This window comes from Nymphalis io, chromosome 3 (assembly GCF_905147045.1).
Source record: "Nymphalis io chromosome 3, ilAglIoxx1.1, whole genome shotgun sequence".
NCBI classification, from domain to species: Eukaryota; Metazoa; Arthropoda; class Insecta; order Lepidoptera; family Nymphalidae; genus Nymphalis; species Nymphalis io.
In genome coordinates, this window is record NC_065890.1 from 7,514,919 (window position 1) to 7,533,656 (window position 18,738).

General features: G+C 31.5%; 1 protein-coding gene across 1 annotated transcript in view; it reads left to right on the forward strand.

Annotated features, from left to right (window-relative positions):
* The window catches only part of LOC126780977 (uncharacterized), a 36,426-nt gene extending 18,153 nt beyond the window's left edge, over positions 1-18,273 (forward strand). The window contains exons 2-6 of the mRNA XM_050505704.1: positions 12,947-13,139; positions 13,537-13,775; positions 14,427-14,687; positions 15,038-15,196; positions 17,345-18,273. Of these exons, the coding sequence (XP_050361661.1) occupies positions 13,118-13,139; positions 13,537-13,775; positions 14,427-14,687; positions 15,038-15,196; positions 17,345-17,494 (831 nt within the window). The 5' untranslated portion in view covers positions 12,947-13,117 and the 3' untranslated portion in view covers positions 17,495-18,273. The remainder of the gene's footprint in view (positions 1-12,946; positions 13,140-13,536; positions 13,776-14,426; positions 14,688-15,037; positions 15,197-17,344) is intronic.
* Positions 18,274-18,738: the final 465 nt, after the last annotated feature.

The window sequence follows — 18,738 nt, forward strand, 5'->3', positions numbered from 1 at the left end:
TTCTGTGCCATGCTTTTGGCGTTTGACGGTGGTGTATATACGGTGTAAATATACGGTACCAGAGATTATTGGCGAACGTGACCACTTACCATCAGATGGCGTATTGTAGTCAGCATTTGTAAAATAAATTCGTACCAGCTTACTATATCAGCGTGGCAGTATGGTAGATCTATTATAATTAATTTGCTATATATAATTGTTATTGACGTTTACAAATAATTTCTATTACTACTTGTATATCGTCTTCTATCTATATAAATAAATTTATCTGTTTGTCCTCTATATGTTCCTAAGCCATTCATTCATACTTTGGTAAGTTGTTTTTCGTATGCCTGAGAAGATTTTTAACCTTAAAATCATTTTTTTTGTATTCATGACCATCAATATGAACGTTATATATACCCTTTTTATTCTCGTGCAAAGCCAGGACGAGTACCTATATATATTGCGTAGAGAATTGTTTTAAAACAATAAAAAAAATATTCTACCTACATATGTACTTCCGAATTTATCAAGTGACAAAATCAATCTGTAATCGTTTGAAAAAAAATAATATCTTAATTACCAGCTTGAATTCCACTACACGTAATTGCGGTAATCAATCAAAGTAATTCGGATCATACATTTAAGTAGGTTTGATATAAAAGCAATCTCATTAATGACTATAACAAATTGTTTGCTAGTAAGAATGAGGGGACTAATTACTACGTTAAAAACATATTCATTTAATGAGCATTACTTACATGAACGTATTTTTTAGTTCAGGTAATTTTAATTAATTTTCGATGTCAATAAAGTTCACATACAAGATATATAAAACAATTCGCTACATTCAAAATGTTTTGGTTTGTGTTTTACGCAATAAAAGATCACTGACCCAAGTGTTTAGTTTATGTGGTGTCAATATGTACTAATCCAAAGATTCAAATCCGGCGACAGCGACGATGAAATGCGTATAGTGAATATAGGAATAGAAATGAGGTATAGCGTTGATTATTTATTAATTGATATAACATATTTTCTATATATTATAAACGCGAAAGTTTGTATGGATCTTTGCTACTCTTTCACGCAAAAAACCACTAAATGGATTTTAATGAAACTTTACAATAATATAGCTCACACATCAGAATATCATATAGGCTATAATTTATGCAGCTATTAATTAAAGTGGCCAAAATATAACAATAAGTGTAACGTAAGTCGGAAAAAAATCTCCTATATGCGAGCCATTCTGGCGTGCGCTGCAAAAACCGTAAGAGTTATACGAATATGTATTTTTTAATTCATTCTAGAAAAAAATCCACGACAGCATATATCTATCTTTTATGTGTAAGCCATTATCGCTAAAATAGTGAAGCGAAAATACAATAAAACTTGATATTTATTTCCAAAATGCATATTTTGTATTAACAAAATAATTCTTATCGAAAGAAATACTTTTATCACTTCTGATATTTAAAGTAGATAAACTTTGTCTTTTACACTATATCATTTGGACAAATATTTTAAAGTTACGACGATGACAATGTGAGCGCGCGCCGCGCGGTGCTATGCGTGAGGGCAGACGTTGTTGATGGTTGCGTCTGTTTTGCGATATTCAAGGCCCTAGCGATTTGTTAAAGACGCGCTATACCTGTGTGTAATGTAATAGATAGGTATTGGATGGTTTTTTATATAGTTAGTTACACTGACAACGAGTTATTTAGTTTTTATTTGAACTACATAGATAGGCATTTGATTTTTTGTCTTGTTTATAATATAAGCTAATTACAATAAAACTGAGAAACCGTTACTTAGTAAGTTTACTTAAAATATTAAATTGTTAAATATTAAACTTAAATTAAATTATTACTGTACTACTATTATTACTTACTGTATGCACTGATCGCTGTCTGTACATTGAAGATATATATATATTTTTTTTTTATAGAATAGGAAGGCGGACGAGCATATGGGCCACCTGATGGTAAGTGGTCACCAACGCTCTTAGACATTGGCATTGTAAGAAATCCATCCGTCAACCATCGCTTACATATCCAATGCGCCACCAACCTTGGGAACTAAGATTTTATGTCCCTTGTGCCTGTAATTACACTGGCTCACTCACCCTTCAAACCGGAACACAACAATATCAAGTATTGCTGTTTTGCGGTAGAATATCTGATGAGTGGGTGGTACCTACCCAGACGAGCTTGCACAAAGCCCTACCACCAGTAGATATACAGTAGTAGTAGTATATCAGTGAAACGATTACCGGGGACCGTTATCAACGTAATAGAACCCAAAACAATAATTGTTAGAATTTTTTTTTGTCTGTTTATCTGTTTGTCTGTGCGTTTGTGCAAGCTAATCTTGAAAACGGCTTAACGGATTTGAGTGTGATTATTACCAATGTGTTATGGCTAACTTTATTTAAAATGTAGTGATTGTTTTATTTCAATCCGTTCATAAATAATAGAGTTATGTCAATTAAAAGAATTACGTTGAACATTTATTTGATAAAATTGCTATAAAATAACTGTTCAGTAGAATTAGCTGAAACTTTAGCTACCTATAACTGATAGTCTGCAAAATGATGATGATATATTCTAAGATAATGTATTATTTGCAAATTAGTTTTTATAAAATATTAATTCTTATGAAAGATATCGAGATAAGACCGTAAATAGACATAGACAGTTTTTATTACTTTTTATAGTTTTGACATATTATTATAACGGGTAGTTGAGTTGGTTGTTTGAAAGTACTCATACATACATACGTATTTATTTTCTTGAATAAATACTAATATCCTACGAAAATAAAACTAAAAATGTTGTATATACTGAAATATTATATCTGCTCTTAGGGATTTTTTTAAGTTATACGCGGGTGAAACCGCGGGCACAGCTAGTACCAAATAAACCTAATGTTAAATAATGATACGAAAAACCATCGCAGTTTCTACATTGCCCTATTTCAACTACTAACGATTCAATATCATTATACCATTATACCTTAAACACTGTGAAGAAAGATTTATCATAATTCTAAAAGGATAATGGCTAGTCTGGAGTAAACACAATTTTTGTTTGAAACACTTAGCATATCTCGTATTGTAATGTAAATAAGCACTTTAGACTTTAGCTATTACGCGCCATTGTTCCCTCAAAGCATGTGATTTATCCAATTACAAAGACGCAACCGGGGTCACGAACCATTTGTTACTCTATTCAATAGCATTTTTCCTATAACGCGAGAACGTTTTTCGTCGTTTACATAGAACGTTTTTGAGTACCTACTCTTTTATTAAAATAGATATTAATTATTAAAATAGATCATTAGAATGCACGTGAAGTAAAGTTCACATATTAAAAAATAATTTAAGTCATAATAAAGGGCATATAATTTTATTTACCAAACATAGTGAAAACCAAAACGATGACTGTGATAAATAAACTAAAATGACAAACGATCGGAAATATGCAGATTGCGTTTGAAGCTCGCTACAGCTGCGACGCTCGATGCACCGCACTGCACCACACTCAATCTGTTATATTTAAAATTCTTCAAATATATAAAAGCATTGTACAGATTAATAATATATCGTGAATTTATGCAATAAAGTTATTATATAGCATTATTATACATATTATTACATAATATTAAAGATTACATAGATTGCGCTCGATGATGACAAACTTTGGTTAAAATGAAGATAGGTGCTATTAAATAAAATATTTCGTTTTAAATTATTGTAAGTTGCCAACTCAGATTTAACTTTCCGCCTTAATTATGAATAAACAAAGAATTATAATTATTATATGTATATTATTTTAAAATATAAAAACATATGCATGCGAAAATTTTAACGATAACATAATGATATCATGACAGACCTAAACATGTCGGTATCAAATACATCGAAAAAGTTATTTATGAAGTAAAGTTGTATTCGAAGTTGTATTCGAAAAGCATCTCATGATACAGGTAGTCGTAATTTATTCTTTAGAGATAACTCGGGCCGTTAGTAAACAGTTAGACACTGTTATCATACTGATGCGGTAAGGCCACTATTGCCGCCAGATGACGACGGGGCAAAGTCCTTCACCCATTAACAGCTCCCTGAGCTTAACATTCCATAAGCAGCTTAGATTAAATCTATGACCTGTGATATATGAAAAAAAGTGTTGAATATTTCCCACCAAAAACTTTTTTAATTAATAAATTTCGGCAATAAACGTTAACATCATATTATTCTTATTGTTACGTGTTTTTTACTCAATAGTTACAAACAAACAAGTTTTTATGCAGCTTACTTAATATTGAAACAAATATGATTATAATATTAATATTGTATAACGCAGCAATCAGCAGTCATATTGTATTCTCTTATATAAAAGAAATTCCAATTTCATTGTGTCGTATGCGTTTCCAAATATGTAGTTCATCCGAATGAGTTGATTTTTTTACTGCTGTTTCTGACAAACGCGTGAACATTTCTGTCGTACTCATTATACACCAAGATACAATAGATGAAGAGCACGAAGAATTAAAAAAAAAAATTAAAAAAAAGGAAAGAACCACGCAAGTAAACATATTTTATTGCCAGTCCTGTCATACAATATTAAATGATTTTAATTTTTCTACTTATAGAACTATTTTTATTACAGACACCAAACAACTCCTTAGTTAATAGCAATCTATATATTTAATTTAATAAGAAAACTGTTCTTGTCCCAAAAATTATTTGTACAGGTAAAGTACCTTACGTAATAAATACTCTCATAATGTATTTGATTGCTTTTTGAGATAATTGACTAGAAACTTTGCCAAGTATTCTTAATAAAACACTGAATTACGTCTATTGTTGTTAGTTATTTAAGATATTTTTATTTATTTTATTTTGTTTTCTGGAAAATTAAATTAAAAAAAACATAATGCAATTTTAAGTTAAACGTAGGGTAATATTATTGTACTAACTACCTAGCTATTTCTACGTATTCTTCTAAACATTTTTTATTTAGTTTTGATCACAAAATCGAAACAGTTTTTTTCTTACTGCGGACAATATACATACATATTTCTTTTATGGTTCCAATAACTAACCAAACCTAAGAGACAATGGCGTCACTACTACATTTAATAAGTAATACTCAATCGTTTATGTTTTTTTTATCTAATACTTTAATGGAACATTCGGCGGAGTGTTTTGTTTATACTTCCATTTTCCTGAATATCGGCGAAAGCCGAAGCCTAGTCGGAGTATCTTCAGTCCGATACTTGTTATAACTTCGATATTTTACCCACAATATTAATTAAATATCCGAGAAATACGGCGTCCGCCATTCTATTTTGTTTGAGAGTAATCACTAACGCGTTACACACTAATTACTAAAAGATAACTTCAGCGGGCTACCTTTAAAACATTAATACTTATTTAAATATCTTAAAGTTGTTTTGAATTCCATCTTGATAATACAAGTTCTTCGCTTATTCACTTCTTGTGTAGTTTTCGTATAGCATTTATATATTTATGATCTATTGCATTTATATATACGAAGGGTATTAAGAGGCCATTTTGATCGATATCGGACACTCCATACATATAAATTAGACAATAGTACATATTGTGTAAATTGATTGAAATGCATAATTTTTTATAAACCAACAGAAATCTATTTGACTAAATAATAATCGATAAAATATTATTCTTGTATAATACTTTTCATATTCGCAACCGAGACAGTGCCTTTTATTTTTATTTCTTCATACAGGTGCAATTCTTATAAATAATCATTGAAATCTACCTTCATTTTATTAACCTTCTATTTTCTGAAGATTTCAAAGGAATGGTAACAATAGTAGTTTTTTAAGGAATTACTAATATTCCTATTTACTCCTCCAATTTAGCGTTAAGCTTGTGTTAGGAGTGGGATAACAAAAGCCCAAGTGGTCAGTATCAAACCTTTGTCTTTAAATATAATTGACCACATATTTTTTTTAAACGACAAAAAAAATATCAGTTGGTTTTAAAACGTACATAGATCGTGTACTGCGGCGAGCTACAAATTTGTTCTTACAGAATAGACCTACAGCTATTCGTTGGCAAGTACGAAGGAAAAGTTTTGACTCGTCTCATACTTTTGTAATAACAACAAGTTGTACCGAGATGCAAGTACCCACAACATGAGTAAGACAAATTTGTTTCAATTTCAATTAAGTACTTTCATTTTAAATCCAAAATAACCATAACACATATTACACGTGCGTACGTTAGTGAGGAAATTAATAAATCGAGCGATTTCATCCGCGTTCTTAGAGCATACAGATACAAGCCTGTTTCACATATCATGATCATTAGTAACTACTTACGTACAGTTTGTCAGGTGGTTATTACTCCTCTGCATAAGGTCATACCATGAAGTTAAACGGTCTAATACCTTCATCATTAAACGGACCATATAATACTTAAAAATTTCATTTCTGAAATGGACGCGTTCAACAAAATAAATTATACAACTATATAATATTTGTTTCACTCGCATTTAGCGTTAAAGCTTCACCCTGGTGTTTCGTTATGTAGATAATACACAGTCTACATATAACCTCTAATTAACCTTTAGGTACCTATAGTTACATAATAAGTTAATGTATTAAATTGCAAATATTTCAATAAAACACTATCCGTATTTCGTCTTTTGTAATACTACTACGATACGGATACATTTTAAAACTATCCTTTGCATCGTTTAATCTACACCAAAAGTAGTTTACTATATATTATCTTTGCTTTAAAATGATTGGATAATTATTACTTGTTCAATATTTTATTGTTTTCAATTACTTTCGTTGAAGTATGTATGTGAGGCGAAATTATCCTCGCTTCGATGCCTGATTAAGTATTCTACTGGCGTGGTGCTTATCAGTAACATTGAGATGTTGAATTAACATTGCCGGCGCGACGACGACCACGGTCGTCACCAAGTATCGCGTTACACGAACACTCCTGGATAGCATCACTAATGCGATCGAAACCTACTTCATTATCCAACCGACCTAATTTTCTGGTCAACATTGAAATTTAATTTGAATTGCGGTTGAGTTCATATGCAATTTTTTGTTTATTTAACACAATTTGTTTATTAAAATATTTTGGATATTAAGTTTTATTATTTTAGATATTTATTTTTATACAATAACTTGAAAACAACCACCAATAAAACATATTTAAATGATTCGCCGACTTAAATTTTGTTTTCATTTATTTACTCATGTTCACTTTTGGCGGATTTCTAACTAAAAACTTTCATTGCCTCGTTGGTGTCGTGGCTCGCTTATAAGGTTTAAAACCCAGGACGGGTTCAAATTACGGAAGCTGATAAAAACCAATTGGGATTTTCGGTCAAGAAAAATCAGTGTTTTTGTTTTCTGTGAATTGGAATATACGTAAAATAATGTAGTACATTGTTTGTCCTGCGCTTGAACTATACTCGTACGTCTTCGGTCCCCTCGGATAATGAGAGTGAGAGAATGGACTAGTCACCGGTGTTTGCGCAAACACTTGTCAACTATAAGTATAATAGCCCTTACGAGTCTCCGTTGGAAATGGCAGCCATGACCGAAATAGATCAGGGAAACATATAAGCTGATTTCTAAATAGACTTCAAATTTTCCAATGCGGATTTTTTTTCTGAGGTTACTGTTTTTTTTTTTAAGCAAACAGATATACTAAAGTAATACTACTTTTTGTTGCATTTTGTGTGGTTCAATAAACTTTGCATAGTATTCGCATTCCAATTGTATTATATTTTACATTAAAAAAATCTGACTCTACACATTAGACTAGTAATGATTTATTATCCACTTATTTTAGTAATTCATACTTTTAATGTGACAAATTTGTCAATGACTTCTGGTCAACCTTCTGTCAATGTTATTTTTTACTGGCAATCAAAAGTTAAATTTAAAAACTACTAATAAAAATTTATTGAGTGTACATTTTTAAATTCAAATTATATTATTGAATATAGAAGCACTCGTTGATATCAAAGTAAAAACTGCGATTGTTCTAATTTTGAAATTAAAAAATAACAATTGTTATTTGCTAAGATTATATTGATAAATAAATTAAGAATATTATGTGATCGTGTATATTACTTTATATATCCCTGAACTGAAGTACAATACTAAATTTAGTCTAGATAAAAGTAAATTTAAATGATGAGTTAGCGGCGTAGTAATCCCAGATAGAGTGCATTGTGAAGTCCAATGCACTGCAGACACGATGCTGTAGTGCTGTATTTCCACTAGCCACATGTTATTTAATCGACGAAAACAGGAAATTGCAGCGTTTGGAAAATCGTGACCAATTTGTGTTGTACTTCCTCTAATTCTATAAAAGTATAAGTATAAATATAGTATAATATTAGTATATATATATATATATATATATATATATATATATATATATATACTATATAAAGTCGGATAAATTCGTTTTCCGACAACTTAGAAGTAAAATACAACTAAAAAATTTCGACTTCTAAATGTAATTTTTAATAGTTAAAACGATAATTTATTAGAAGTTATTATTTTATAGTGATCTTGAATGTTGTCGTAAATCACTAAAGCCTCAAAAGTTTTAATTAATTACCGTTCGAACCTCAGGTTCTGTTCTTTTTTAAAGTTTCAAAGATTTTTTTGTATAATGTGTATTATATTTTAAAAATATAGCAGCAGGTTAAATTTTAAGTTAATATAAATTTCATGCCAAAATGTGATAAGTTGTGACGATAAGTCTGTAACTTATACTACAAAAAAACATCGTGTTTTAATATTTAATAAGATTAAGATAAGCCGATACGCATCTGGTGCCGTAAAAGAAATTCCATGTAGAATAAATTCATGAAGAAATTATATCTTTATAAAATTACTTAAACAATTTTAATATGATTTGAAATTTTAGGTAGATATATAAAATATGATTGGGATCTGTGACGCTTGTAATTACACTGGTCCACTCACTGTTCAAAACACAAGAGTAGCTACTAAATATTGTTGTTTGACGGTTGAATAAGTGGTTTGTGTGTACCCAACCAGATCTAAACTACATTTTCTGGTTTCAAAAAAAAAAAACTATTTACTATGAGATATAACTATTTACAATGAGATTTGGTGTCCCCCTGAACAACTTCGATCATGGTGGCCATTCTCAAGAAACACCAACCAACTGCGCAAACACAAGTACACTCTCTATTCCCTCACTTTCATAAATAATTTGATGGGACGGCAATCAAACACAACCGGAGAGAGTTAAGGCCTAGGGCCAACGGCTATCCGACGCACAAACAAAACTTAATACACTGGGAAATTCCTAAATTTGGACTTAATACAAACAATGCAATTTCCCATTTTTTTTATACAATAGTACAGTACAGTACAGTACAGTACAGCAACAGCCTGTTAATGTCCCACTGCTGGACTAAGGCCTCCTCTCCCTTTTGAGGAGAAGGTTTGGAGCTTATTCCACCACACTGCCCCAATGTGGGTTGGTAGAATACACATGTGGCATAATTTCAATGAAATTAGACACATGCAGGTTTCCTCGCGATGTTTTCCTTCACCGTCAAGCACGAGATGAATTATAAGCACAAATTAAGCACATGAAAATTCAGTGGTGCTTGCCCGGGTTTGAACCCAATACATATATACAATAGATTATAATTGAACTTTACTGTATTTTTAATTAAAATAATGATTTCCTCGACGGTATTCATTTTCAAATCGTCTGACGTGATTACCTCTTTAATCAATATCACTAGGGACAAACGTCCCTAGTGATTAACGCAATTGCTACTAGAATTAACTTTAATTTGGTTTTACAATTGTCCAACATTTTTGTCGCCACCCTACTATTAATGAAATGCCAAACATATTAAATTTCACTCAAATAGCAATTGAAGGCAAATGACTACTTACTATACTTCACAACAAATTAATAGCGAAGAAAGTAAAAAAATAATTACATATACAAAAAATTGCTTAAAGACGTTTTTGTGTTTGTAGTATTGCACCATTACATTTAAATAAATAAACAAAAACTCTTTATAATAATAATATCCTGGAATATTATTCGCACACGGCCTTCTGATCCCAAATTAAGCAGAGCTTGTGCTATAGAAACACTGACATACTGATATACTGCATATACTTTTCCTTCATAAATAAATACTTATTTGATGATTACACCCAGACTCAGGACTAACAGACATGTTCATGTACACTCATGAACACTCATGTCAATGTCTGTCCTGGGTGGGAATCGAACCCACAACCTTCGGCGTGAAAGACAAGTATCTACTAACCAACCAAGCGGCCCGTCTTTATTTAAATTAAAATTATCTTTAAAATAAATTATCTGTATATATGTATGTACAATTATACACATATTAAACGTAATTTTTATCAATGAATATCTTCAACTGCAGATATTTTGTAGTAATCCTATTGTCGCTTTTAGACGATAAATTATTTATGTTGATGATAATTCGTTCTGATATTGTATCAAAAACCTTGTCTCTACCCTCTTCTCCTCTTCGGTAGCATATACACATGTCTCCACTCATTACAGTTATGGCACTTAAGTTTTAATCAACTAATGTAATTATAGCATTTATATTAACTGTATTTTTTGTACTTGTTTTATTCGATGTAAGTTTTCACTATTCGCCATTATGAACTAATTTGTAAGAAAAGAAAAAGAAAACAAAATGACTAAACTAGAAAATTCTAACGCTACTTATGCAAGAGTTCGAGGCATGTGGTAGCTAGTGCAAATTGGTTTATTTCGATTTTAGTCACAGTACTACAAATATATATATTTGAAATAGATATCATTTAATGAATTGTACAGATAAATCAGCTTGAGGGCTTTTGCATTTTTAGTATTAAAGATCCAGCTGATAAAAACGTGTTCTATCCAATCCTATCTTAACGGAAAACCGCGTTCGGTTTCGCACCACTGACTTTTCATTTGCTTAATTAGTGTTTATAATAATTTATCTCGTGCTCAGTAGTTAATGTTTACATCGTAGTGACAACTGCACGTGTTGTAAGATAATCTGCTGAATGAATATGAACCAAAGAACCAACCGTAAGCGTACTTTTGTACTACAAACTGGCCTTTGCCCAACTTTGGGATAATTTACAAGCTGTGGCATATCCCTCCCATCCAACCCCATGTTTTACTTGAAAACGCAACAGTAACCATTTGAAGTGTTTTATATGGTTTTATTGATTTTTATTGACTATACAGTAGATTCGTCTGTAACTTATTGCAACATAATTATTAATAAACAAATACAGAACGATATAAAGTTATTTTAACTTAACAAAATAACTAAATTTTTACTTCGCTATAACGTAAAGTGTTAATAAAATACATATAACATATAAATGAACAATGACCAATTAACGATATATGAGGATGTCCATAAAATCCACTCCACAAATATTATACACACTCGACATTTATATTGTCAGATTTAAAAGGATGTCTGTAATATAATAATTGTAAATTTAAAAAACTCTTTTCCTTTTAGGGAGAAACTTGGAGCTTAACTCGCCACGCAGCTCTAGTGCAGGTTGGCGGATATATACTCGAACATAAAGCAGTTACTATAACACCTGACTCATGTCGCAATCCTCGACATATTTCAAATTATAAAGAGAAATTAAGCACATGACACAGTGGTCTGTCCAGAATTGAACCTTCGACTTTTGATTAAGATCCACGTGTTCTATCCACTGGGTTTTTTTGGCACTTGCTTATATCTGCGAATATTTCTTTTTTCTCTCATAATTATGTCAAGGACGAATTATGATATCTCCAATTGAATTTCATCCGACGCGTTGTAGTATAATGAACACCTGATTGAGTCTGTAATGGGAATTTGATAGTCAACAAGATCACAAGCTGGCAATTTTATTGAATCCAAATTATACTATTTATACAATACGTCGATTATAACTTTAATAGATTGAGCTTACTTCTGTTACCTATAATAAATAATAAACTGATTTTTGAAAGAAGATTAAGATATCATTTATTATTTTTATCCACGTAAGTACGTGTGGTTATTTTGGGTCGCTTATTTTAATTTAATTTACCACCACCATTGCAATGCATCAGGTTTACTCGCTGCGAAATGTTTTCGCTTATACGCGACATACCGACACGGTATATCTAGAGGGAGGATATGAATTTAATTTATTACATAATGCGTAAGATTTTAAACATTTTTGAGTCAAATAAATCACCGCTAAAAATATATTTAAATTAAAATATAATAAACGTGTTATACATAGTTATTCATTGTATCAGTAATTATTGCAGAAATAATCATAATTTGTTTGACAGAGAGAATGTTTCGCTAACGTATTAACTGCCAGGTTGTTGATAAAATTACAAGAATCCGAAATTATTAATGAAATAGTTTGATAGTACTGTGCGCTCTATTAAAATGGAATATACGCTTTTAAAATAGTAATTGTAAAAATAGATGTACAAGATGTACAAAGTATGTAATAATTGTTATGAATATTAAATAAAATGTCGTTAGTATGCCAGGCATTTTGGGCCCACTGCTTAATTAGGCTGACTCATAGTAATGGTATGACCAAACCAGCATTAAGACAGAACATTTTAACATCTAATAACCTAAAGCTACAATTGCGCTCGTGAAATCTTCGAATATTATAACGAACACAATGATACCTTAACGAATATTAAACCTTACAATATTTAGTAATAAAACGAATTTCACATAGCTTTTTGTTATTAAAGTATTCAAATATAATACAAAGAAATTAGTATATTTGACCAATTGATTCATCCTAAAAAAGATGATACCTATAAGAATTATGATAATATGATTGTATGTGTGTGTTTATTTGCTTTCAGATAGGGCCAATCACAGAATTGCGATGGCCATCTGGTGGAAAAAAAACTCAAGAGGACAACAACATTGCAATTCATGTCATTCCACCAGATGGAGAAGAAGATGACGAGTTCGTGCCGCCGTTGCGCGTGCGACGAAAACTCAGCACACCTCTCAGCTCAGTCCCCGGTTCGATGGATGGATTTTCGGGTCAAGGTAGAAATACCTTTTACATTTAAATACATTGTTATAACAAACTTGTTAGCTACAATGGTAAACTCAAACATTATTTAATTTTTTACTTACCTACGTTCATTTTAGCCTCGTAATTACAACCCATAAAAACATTTCTCCCGTTCGTTTTTTGTATCTAATTTCTTATTAAAAGAACATACATGTTAACCTTTACATTACCTATAATAACACATACTGTTGTCTACCTATATATTACTGGATATATAAATTATGATATAAAACTTCAAAAATAGGCAGCCTATCCTTTTTCAGAATTCTAGAATTTAAAAGTAGTTATTAAAATTACGTACAAATTCAAATGCACGTATTTTTTGCTAAAAAAAAGAAAAGGAGAATAAAACTGTTTTTCTATTTACAGATCTTCTTCGTACATCACCAATGCGCTGTCTGTCTCCTTTAGATCGTACCAAACGCCGCTTTAGTACCATGGTGTCCAGTGCTGCGGCCGCTGCCGTTTCGCGCCGACTTTCCGCCACCATCGGCTGGTGTCTCGCGACATCAACACAAGTGAAGCCCCAGATCGTAAGACAGGGACGAGCGTTATGCCTACAATACATAAAAACTCAAATACGCCGGTCGCCTACCTGTCCAAAAAAGGTAGACTTTTTTTTTCTTTCATATAGCTTTTGGGATTGTAATTTAGCCTCCTATCATTCCGCCTACTATGGTACTTTCATAATGAATCGAAAATATATATTTAGATATCTGTTTCATATGTAACGCAAAGTTACATAATACATCGTATACGTGACGGCATCCATTAACTAGTTACATTTCACAGCATAAATAATCTAATGAAATGCAAACTTTGTACCCTCATCATCATAATATTATGCAGTCACTTATTCTCGTTTCAGAAGACTGATTTGTATTATAAAAGATGATATTTATTCAGAAGCTACATAACGTATCTTATTCTATAGAATAATTAACATACAAAGAATCCAATGTTGGCCTATACATATATGTATTATGTCGTATGCCAACATTGAATTTCTAGTTACACTTTAAATTTGCTCATTGGACGATGTAATCGGAGGTATTGATTATGATAAAATATAAAGTTAATAATATTCATGATTTCATATGAACAAAGATAAGTTGAAACCTGGCAAGCACTAAAGGGTTTTCACGTGAATATTAAGTGATTAAAACTCAAGTCATTATACATTTGACACCTCGCCTATTCCTAATATGATAATAGCATTGGCTGGGCTTGCGTCATATTACAGTAATTAAAATTTTCAGCAAATAGTTCTTAAGCGTCTTCAAAGAATGTTGGAAACAGAATGCGGAGAAGAAGCTGTTAATAACACGGACACTGGAGTGCTCGCTGCTTTACGCGCCCTCTGCGCTGCTTTAGAGAGGAAAAGGCCTGACGCTTTCAGACATGTAGCGAGGCAAGCTACCCGTGCTCCATCCGCTATGTTGCGTTCAGACACTGCGCTCGCTGAACTGACCCTTGCACTTGCCCGCCGCATCACCAGAGAGAATATTACATGGTCCAAGGTAATCAATATGTCGGACAATATTTTTTTCTATTTCTATCTATACGCTAAAAGTTAAAATTTAAATATGATAAGTATCCGTTATAAATTTGGTAAACGTGTTCTGCACACCTTACCAAGTTCGATGTTTGCGCTTCCTTCTGATCTGTTCACATCGTTACTGAAATATTCATCGCAAGCGGACGTATGTCGACATTACTCAACGATAAGTTTTATGAGAGCGCTAACCCGCAGCTCAATATTTATATTCACAAAATATTCAAGAAAATATTCGCATGCTAGAAATTTAAACCTCTGCAATAATTCTAGTTTTTTTTTTAATTTCTATTAATTTAGTATTTTCTCTTACAGATTGCAGCCGTGTACTGTATTTGTGGAGCTCTAGCTAAAGAGGCGGCGGAGGCTGCAGATGGCGAACCAGCTCTTGAATTGGTGGCAGCACCAGCAGCAGCTATTGCGGATCTGTTTCACGAGGATCCAGGATCATGGATCGCCTCACACGGTGGATGGGTATATGACTATTAAAACTCTCACTATTATATATAAATAATCGTAAAATATGGCTTTAAAGGTTGATACATTTTGGTTTTAACAAATCATGAAGTATAATAGTCTATAAAAAATCAAATGACTTGTCATGCCGAAAAGCTAACATTAAAATAATTTTACAATACGACTATCGTTTAAACGACGTTGTTCTAGGGCGGCAATCTACTATCAAAGACTTAGGAGTCTTGATGAGTGATATCCTGAGCTTTACCGACCATGTTTACAATATTACAAAAACGGCATACAAATCCCTAGATTTTGTTTTGAGGCAGTCAAAATACCTTGAAAGTGTTGCTGCGGTCAAAATTTTGTACAACTGTTAGAAGAAGCACGTTAGAAAGTAACTCAGTTATTTGGAGTCCACATGAGGTAAAATACAAACTCATGGTGGAGAAACTCCAAAAGAAATTCTTGAGGTGGCTTTACCACAAGCAATACGGATTCTTCGTAGGGTTATTGTTATCCTAGTTTATTTATACAAGGAATGACATGATACGATTCTCTCGAAGTGCGACGACATATGGCCTTGCTAAGCTGTTTCTTCCTGTTACTCAGGGGTACCATTTTCAATCCCTCAATGTTAGAGCTAATATCATTGAACGTTCCTGACAAATACACTCGCGCTCGTCGACACAAGCTATTTGCGGTTCCTGGCTGTTGATTGGTACTGGTGAGCGAGTCACCTTTGATTCGCGCGTTGACTTTGCTCAATGGTGTCCTGGCCTGGAACCAAGCCTCGACTTGTTTAACTCATCACCTGCTGTATTTCGCAAAACGGCAGCGGAATACATACAAACAATAATAATTAAGGAATAAGTGTATTAATTAAATAAGTAAATGCTTTAGGTTAAACCTGTAATGTTTACTTATATTTTGTAAATAAATAAATAAATAAAATTTTTTTTTTCATGTGTAGTAGGCTCGTGACAATCAATAGCATTTTATAATACACAGCCGTTTTGCTGGTTTTTTTTTAAATTGACACTCTCACAGACTGACACTGACACTTCATAAACATGTTTATCGGTATAAAAGACGTATGACGATAAACATGTTTTCCAAATATATATAGTAATCATATTTGATAAAATATCACCAATCGCCTACAGTTTTTACATGGTTGTGATAAGCATTCTTTTGTAATGATTATTTTCAAACATTTTTATTCTTTAGGTGCATAAAGCAAAATTGCTAATATTATATTTGATTTTGTATGAGTAAATCGACTTCAAAGTTAAAAATAAAATAATGTATGTAAACAAGAAACAGGGTTGTTTTTGATCAAAAACAAAAGAATAAAATTTTCTCGATAGAAATAAATTACGAAATGTCCTTTAATCTTTACATTTTTAATTTATACTCGCAATGCTTATAGATCATTAAGCCAAAAACTGGACAATTATTAATATTCAAAAAAATCTAAGGTTGCGAAAATGGACTTTTTTAACTCTTTCATGTTATTTTTATAGCACCAAAACATTTTTGCGCTTACTCCAATACCATAATTCAAAAATATATTTGTTTTTAAAATAATTACAGTGCTTTGTATTAATTATGATATTATATTTAAAAGAACTATATGTATATAATAATTTTTGAAATATTTGTATCGTTGGTAGTTAAAGCATAGAAATGATATCTCGTATCGAGAGAGGCATATTAGGGACGCGAAAGTGAAAAAATAAATTCTATACATTTCCAAAATTTATAGGTGCTTTTACTTTAGCTTTGTTTGTGAAATTATTCCATCTATCCGTAAATTAAGGACGCGACTAAGGTAGTTATTATCCTCACCTTTTATACCACACGAGAGAAGAAAAAGGCAATAATTTATGAATTGCGAAGAGCCCATTTTTGGCACCATCATTAGTCACAAACCACAAACGATTATTTCGGTCCAACTGTTTTGATAATAGTCAATACAATATGCAGTACCTTCCTATTGTTTTCCCGTGAATCAGGACAAAATAAACAGTTATAACTTAGCTCTTTGTGACCTTGTGACTTCGTACAAATATGACGAGACGTTTTGTAACGCGAATGAATAGTAGATAAAACTAAAATATTTTACTTAATTCTATATTTCATAGTATGTTTTATTTTTTTCAGAATGGACTTATAGAACGTCTTCGAATAAGTGAACGGGATCACCGATCTGAAAAGACACTTCGAGTAATGGTTTCATTCTTTGTGATGGCTTGTCTCGTTCTACTTCTGTTACGATGGGTTCTACGTGCACATCCGGCTTATTATGATTGATTATGTACCTTTATATAAATAAACACTAAAGTCAAACTGATTTTTCAAGGACACCAATCGAGGTATTTGATAAAATAAATAAAAAAAAACATCAGCAATTACATTTTCTTATAGAAATGTATGACAGGCATGTAGCTTCATTTCGTTTAGTAACTCGTCTTAACAATGCTTTTATAAGTTCTGAAAATAAACCAAATTCAATAAACGAAAAATACCTACTCGGTTTTTTTTTAATACTATAGATCTATCATGGATTAATCGATAAATAGCCAATTTTTGAAACGCCACTTATAGCATATTATGTAACAAAAAATAACGGGCCTAAGCTCTAGTAAATATTTTATCATATCTAATGAAAACATTATTTAATTTACACAACATATAGGTTTTTATGTATTTAATATGTTCGTATATTTAAAGAAGGCATATATCGTTTTTATGAAAACTCGCCTGCAATTTATCTTAAAATATTCACTTGTATTTTAAGATAATTGTTCCTGCAATGTATTATTAAATTTATTAACAACAGCTGCGCTGTTTGTGTGCCTTTAATATGAAACTAGAAGGTAAGTACTTAAATAACACGAAAACTTTATATAAAAATATTTCGTTGTAAATTTATATAAAGCATAGTATTTTTTTTTAGATAGGTAATAACTTTTTTGTATATAGAGGAAAGCTTTTGCTTACCTGCTTAAAGTATTATAATCTTCTTAAGTCTGTATTAATTTATAAACAATATTTTATGCATAGTTTAATAAATATATATTTGTATGTGATTCTGTATTATTTGTCAACCTCGTTAAAATGTTTATAAATCTACACAATCCATTCCGCACAAATTGCTTTAAAATATACCAACACTTAAGTACAATTTTATAAATTATAAAAAAACAAGTGCTAACGCATCTATAAAGTGCAATAACCTAACCTAAACCAAATTAAATCAAAATCGCTTATTCGACATAAATCATTACTTTAAATCAAATCAAAATAAGAAACTACAACCAGTTAGGAAAATAGATACCGGCGGGAGAAACTTAGTAAGCTCAGTTAGTATAGTTATAGGTCAGACACCCCTAAATTAACTACTTGTGTACAGTGTAGTAGTATTAATTAATCTATAATAATAGTATAAATGGGAAAGTATGGCCTGCCTGTTACATTTTCATAGCTAAACCACGGAACCGATTTTAATGAAATTTGGTATAAAGTAAGCTTAATCCCCAAGAAAGGACCTAGGC